At 40.2% G+C, this 6,000-nt stretch overlaps 1 protein-coding gene across 1 annotated transcript in view; it reads right to left on the reverse strand.

Annotated features, from left to right (window-relative positions):
• The window catches only part of LOC138959270 (polycystin-1-like protein 2), a 56,910-nt gene extending 51,484 nt beyond the window's left edge, over positions 1–5,426 (reverse strand). Inside the window, exons 1-4 of the mRNA XM_070330675.1 lie at positions 5,248–5,426; positions 3,690–3,872; positions 2,818–3,000; positions 1,958–2,082 (exon numbers count right to left, since the gene is read on the reverse strand). Of these exons, the coding sequence (XP_070186776.1) occupies positions 1,958–2,082; positions 2,818–3,000; positions 3,690–3,872; positions 5,248–5,389 (633 nt within the window). The 5' untranslated portion in view covers positions 5,390–5,426. The remainder of the gene's footprint in view (positions 1–1,957; positions 2,083–2,817; positions 3,001–3,689; positions 3,873–5,247) is intronic.
• Positions 5,427–6,000: the final 574 nt, after the last annotated feature.

The following is a 6,000-nucleotide window of genomic DNA, read 5'->3' on the forward strand; positions in this document are numbered from 1 at the left end:
GAGGGTCGTGGTGTATGTGTGCCTGTCTGTCTGTCTGTCTGTGTGTGTGTGTGTGTAGAGCGATTCAGACTAAACTACTGGACCGATCTTTATGAAATTTGACATGAGAGTTTCTGGGTATGATATCCTCAGACGTTTTTTTTTCATTTTTTTTATATTTAGTCAAGTTTTGACTAAATATTTTAACATCGAGGGGGAATCGAAACGAGGGTATGGTGTATGTGTGTGCGTGTGTGTGTGTGTGTGTGTGTGTGTGTGTAGAGCGATTCAGACTAAACTACTGGGCCGATCTTTATGAAATTTGACATGAGAGTTCCTGGGTATGAAATCCCCGAACGTTTTTTTCTTTTTTTTGATAAATGTCTTTGATGACGTCATATCCGGCTTTTCGTGAAAGTTGAGGCGGCACTGTCACGCCCTCATTTTTCAACCAAATTGGTTGAAATTTTGGTCAAGTAATAGTCGACGAAGCCCGGGGTTCGGTATTGCATTTCAGCTTGGTGGCTTAAAAATTAATTAATGACTTTGGTCATTAAAAATCGGAAAATTGTAAAAAATATTAAAAATTTATAAAACGATCCAAATTTACGTTTATCTTATTCTCCATCATTTGCTGATTCCAAAAACATATAAATATGTTATATTCGGATTAAAAACAAGCTCTGAAAATTAAATATATAAAAATTATTATCAAAATTTTTTTTTCGAAATCGTTTTAAAAACACTTTCATCTTATTCCTTGTCGGTTCCTGATTCCAAAAACATATAGATATGATATGTTTGGATTAAAAACACGCTCAGAAAGTTAAAACGAAGAGAGGTACAGAAAAGCGTGCTATCCTTCTCAGCGCAACGAATATCCCGCTCTTCTTGTCAATTCCACGGGCACTGCCTTTGCCACGGGCGGTGGAGTGACGATGCTACGAGTATACGGTCTTGCTGCGTTGCGTTGCGTTCAGTTTCATTCTGTGAGTTCGACAGCTACTTGACTAAATATTGTATTTTCGCCTTACGCGACTTGTTGATAAATGTCTTTGATGACGTCATATCCGGCTTTTCGTGAAAGTTGAGGCGGCACTGTCACGCTCTCATTTTTCAACCAAATTGGTTGAAATTTTGGTCAAGTAATCTCCGACAAATCCCGGACTTCGGTATTGCATTTCAGCTTGGTGGCTTAAAAATTAATTTATGACTTTGGTCATTAAAAATCTGAAAATTGTAAAAAAAATATTTTTTTTATAAAACGATCCAAATTTACGTTCATCTTATTCTCCGTCATTTTCTGATTCCAAAAACATATAAATATGTTATATTTGGATTAAAAACAAGCTCTGAAAATTAAAAATATAAAAATTATGATCAAAACTAAATTTTCGAAATCAATTTAAAAACACTTTCATCTTATTCCTTGTCGGTTCCTGATTCCAAAAACATATAGATATGATATGTTTGGATTGAAAACACGCTCAGAAAATTAAAACGAAGAGAGGTACAGAAAAGCGTGCTATCCTTCTCAGCGCAACTACTACCCCGCTCTTCTTGTCAATTTCACTGCCTTTGCCATGATGCTACGAGTATACGGTCTTGCTGCGTTGCATTGCGTTCAGTTTCATTCTGTGAGTTCGACAGCTACTTGACTAAATGTTGTATTTTCGCCTTACGCGACTTGTTGTTTTTGTAATTGTACATGTTTGCATAAAGAATCTCAATAGTGGGACACACAGTAAAAGACAAAGCAAACGCTTGTAACGCAAACGCAAATTCGTATCTGTGTCAATCAGTTGTCGATCTGTCTTGTGAGATTTTAAGCAAAGTGGATGTCACTTTACTTGACGTGAAGTAAAAGTGTAGTACAAATTAAACTGCTGCTGATTAAAACGAAATCACAGACATTTACCATGCCTGATTATTATATTAAAGACGTACAGGGACGCATATATCCGTACTGGCGACTTACCGTAATCCCTATGGCCACCTCAGTGTATTCGTACAGCGCGTCATAGATTCTGGCCACTAGTTCATAGTCATCTCCATCTTGGCCAGGTATCAGGGGTAGTTCCATTCGCGGCATCTTACTCTCTCCTGGATCACAGACGCAGAGCAAGGCTTTAAAGTGATAATGTCTAACAAGAAAACTGTCTCTCATCGCACCAAGAGCTATACATTTCAGGTTGGGGGTTGTAATTATGTGACCACGCACCAGGAATACATTAAAAGCAGTTTTGAGTAAATCATTGCAGGTGTTTCTAAATTACAGTACAGTGAATGTCCCTTAAACTTTGTAAGATCCAAATCATCAGAAAACTTTCCAAAATGGCGCCTTAGGTGTACTATCTTTAACTCAACGTTAGAAAGAGTGCCACTGATGACACATCGGTGGACTTGGTCACGCGTACTCATTGGTCTTTAATAGACGAACTCTGGAAATAACTCTGTAAGGGTTGTATGGGTTGTGAAAGAGTGAATACTCTTGCGTTTAGTGAGGCAAACTTTCCACACGTGCTCTCTCTCCTCGTGTTTCCGACACACCCCTCGCTAGTGACTGGCCAATAATGCACGTGGGAACATTTCCCATAATAAAAGCAAGAGTATTCAATCTTCCACAACTCTGTTGAAATTAAGCATTTGAAATGGTTATTTTGGGTCTCTCCTTGACAAAAAGGTACATTTGCAGAGTAAAGGGGTATGGGGTAGTGGGGCGGGGGCGCTGCCGGAACCCAGGAACCACCCCTGACACCCAGCCCAAGTTATAACATCAGAAAGCCGTTCCCCAAAGAACCTTTGACCAACACAAGGTGTGGGAGTATTTTCACCGACCTCCCTCAGAGATGGGCACGGTGATGCTGTTTTTGCGCAACATGAACTGATAGTAGAGTGTGGCGGCCGCCCCCTTGACGTCAGAGTCCTGGTCATTCGTGTGCGTCATATTGGTGGGGTCCTCAAACCCGTCATCCTGCCAATCTGTGCAGATAAAAGTGAACTTTTGCTGCATCACGTCGCCTGAAGAGAAAAGAAAGAATACAAGCTTAAAATCATCCTCATCATCGTCATCGTCATCAACATCGTCATAATCACCATCATCGTCGTCATCACCATCATCATCAGACACAAACAACAACTACAGCAGTAGAGCAGCAGCAACAAAAATAACAACAACGCCCGCACCAACAATAACAACACCCCCACCACGAACAACTACAACAAAAACAACGTTTCAAGTATGAACTAGTACATAACGTTTTCATTTCCCAGAGAATAAGGATTCAAAATAGCGTTGAGTTCAAAGTTAAGCGTAAATTATATCAATCCTTTCATTACAGGGAGATCCCGAAATCCCCCTGTGCATAGACATAAGACATAAGATCATTTATTGTCTATACAATTAAACAATAGATGGAAAAAGGCGGTTCATCTGCTCTCAGAACAACCAAGCACCATTATATGACAACAACCCTGAACATATAAACAACCCATACAAACATACGAAGTAAGAACACCCGAAGTACTCCAGACAGACCAGGTCCTGGTGACAGCTATCTATCGTACTGCAATAGGCGGTAACGTTCATTTATGTTATCCATCCATTAACGTAAAACCAATTCAGGGCATGTCATCTATCGTATATTGCTTTGACGTTAGGGCGATATAACTCCATTTATCTCAAGTAAAATCAAGGCATCAGTATATACCTTCTCTGGGTTCAACGTCACACTGGCCACCCCAAGGTGGGCAGTTGGTCAGGAACTCTCTGCCAGCCGCAGCAGCTCCAAAATCGACATCGTAGGTGAGGTCCATGCGACCGACTATTCTGTAGCGCTTGCATGGTTCCAGCTTTCCTTCTGGAACTGTGATGGCTTGCCCGGTGTCATGGCCTGAAGACAGCGAAAGTACAATGCCTTCCTCAGTAAATATATATTTCACACGAGATTTGATCAAAGTGCCTGGCTGGGGCAAGTCGAACGAAGTATTATACCCCATAAACTTCAAGGGTAGTAGTAATGGTTATAGGGTTGAATTCTTCGATCCCCTGAACCCGGCCAGCACTTTGATACTAGCCTCTGTGATCTGGTCCCATTCAATGAAGCCCTGAGACTAAAACAAACAAGAAATTCCTCCGAGGTAGGAAAAACACCCCCGTTGGTCAAAGGGAAATAACCATTCTCACTGCCACCAACTGAGAAGGTTATTTCCCTTTGACCATTAATATGTCCCTCTATGAGTCCTTGTAGAATCTTAATCCACCAATAACTCCTTAACCGTGTGTTTGACTGGTCCCACTTTTTGTAAGGACCGTCTCAGGAATGTATAGAACCTGTTGACCAAGTTTGGTGACGATCGGTCCGTTCATTCTTGAGATCTATATGCGAACACAAACACACACACAAACAAACAAACAAACACATCGACCGAATCCTATACACACCCCTATACCGGGGGTGTAAAAACCACCAAAAGAAATGGATGGAGCTCCAGTTTCCGTCTTGCTTTCTTCTTTGCACACTTTTTGTCCCATAATTATGTATTTCAGGTTTCTTTTATTCTTCCTTCATTAATTTCGTTCTTATTTCCAGTTCTCGGCATCAAACAAAAAAGTCACAGGGGGAAATCCTGACAGAGAATATCGGCGCTCGAAAAAAATCACTATAAAAAGGAAACAAGTTGAATCAGACATATAACATGAAATAAAACAACGAGTAGCTCTCTTGTGTTTTATCCAGTTTTGAGCACGTTATCTGTAGAAACAGATCAGATTAAAGGACAGTGACAAAAATCATAACCTCTAATTGATTCAACCATGCACAATCTAACCAAGGGGATTCCAGAAAGAAGTCTTTCGAAAACTAACACCACCACAGAATGAATACTACCGTGTACTGTTCTCTCATACCGGACTTCTGAACATAGTTCCTCTAACTACAACTAACCCCATCCACAGCATTTATAGAACCGTGTAATATTCTCTCATACGGCACAGTAAGTCCAGAAGGTAGCACCCGTATAAGTAAATACAACTACCACCACCACAGCATTAATAGAACCTTGTAACATTCTCTCATACGGTACTCCAGAAGGTAGCAACCGCAACTGCAACTTTAACCGTAACTACAACTACCACCACCACAGCATTAATACAACCGTATAATATTCTCTCATACGGTACTCCAAAAGGTAGCAACCGTAACTACAACTTTAATCGTAACTACCACTACCACAGCATTAATACAACCGTGTAATATCCTCCCATACCAGACTCCAGAAAGTAGTCCTTGGTGTTGGGCAGGTCGTCGAAGGTGTGGGTCAGGTTGTTGTAAAGGAAGATTGACCAGCTGTACTGGGCGTCCAGCATGTCTCCGTCGCTGCACGCTGAACAGTTGATGGTCAACGTCATGGCCGACGTCACTGCCACTTTTTGTGCGCAGTTCACCAGGCATCTGCATAGTGTCGAATGTATACTTATATATATTTCAACGGTAACTTTAGTGTACCTTTTTAAAACCTCTTTTCTTCTGAGGTGTCGCATAGGTCTCGAAAAGGCGTTAATTTAAATAAATTATTCAACAATGTTTGAACACCTTTTCAACCCTTTTTCTGTACTTTGTTTTGCTGGAGGTAGACTTAAAATAATTATACATTCCTTATTTCCATCCCCGTGAAGATCAGCTTGTATATCACTGCGTCCATGCTTTTACATTGGTTAGAGCTTCCTCTCACTTGATCACAAACCAAATCATTTGTATCGATTTTCCAAATTTTACCCCCCAGCTTTAACGGCGGTTTATAAATAAATGAATAGTTAAAAATATAAGTTTTATAACAGATAAATATACATAAGTAAATAAATCGAAACCTTTCGAAATAAATGAGAGAAAAAAATGCAACCGAATCCCACGATCCATTCTCTTGATCCCCACCCCACCCTTAAGAACCACATTACTCTTGATTTTGGGGGTGACCAACAGAAATGCTAATAAATTTACGTCTATTCAGAAAATTACTTTA

This window comes from Littorina saxatilis, linkage group LG2, assembly GCF_037325665.1.
Source record: "Littorina saxatilis isolate snail1 linkage group LG2, US_GU_Lsax_2.0, whole genome shotgun sequence".
NCBI classification, from domain to species: Eukaryota; Metazoa; Mollusca; class Gastropoda; order Littorinimorpha; family Littorinidae; genus Littorina; species Littorina saxatilis.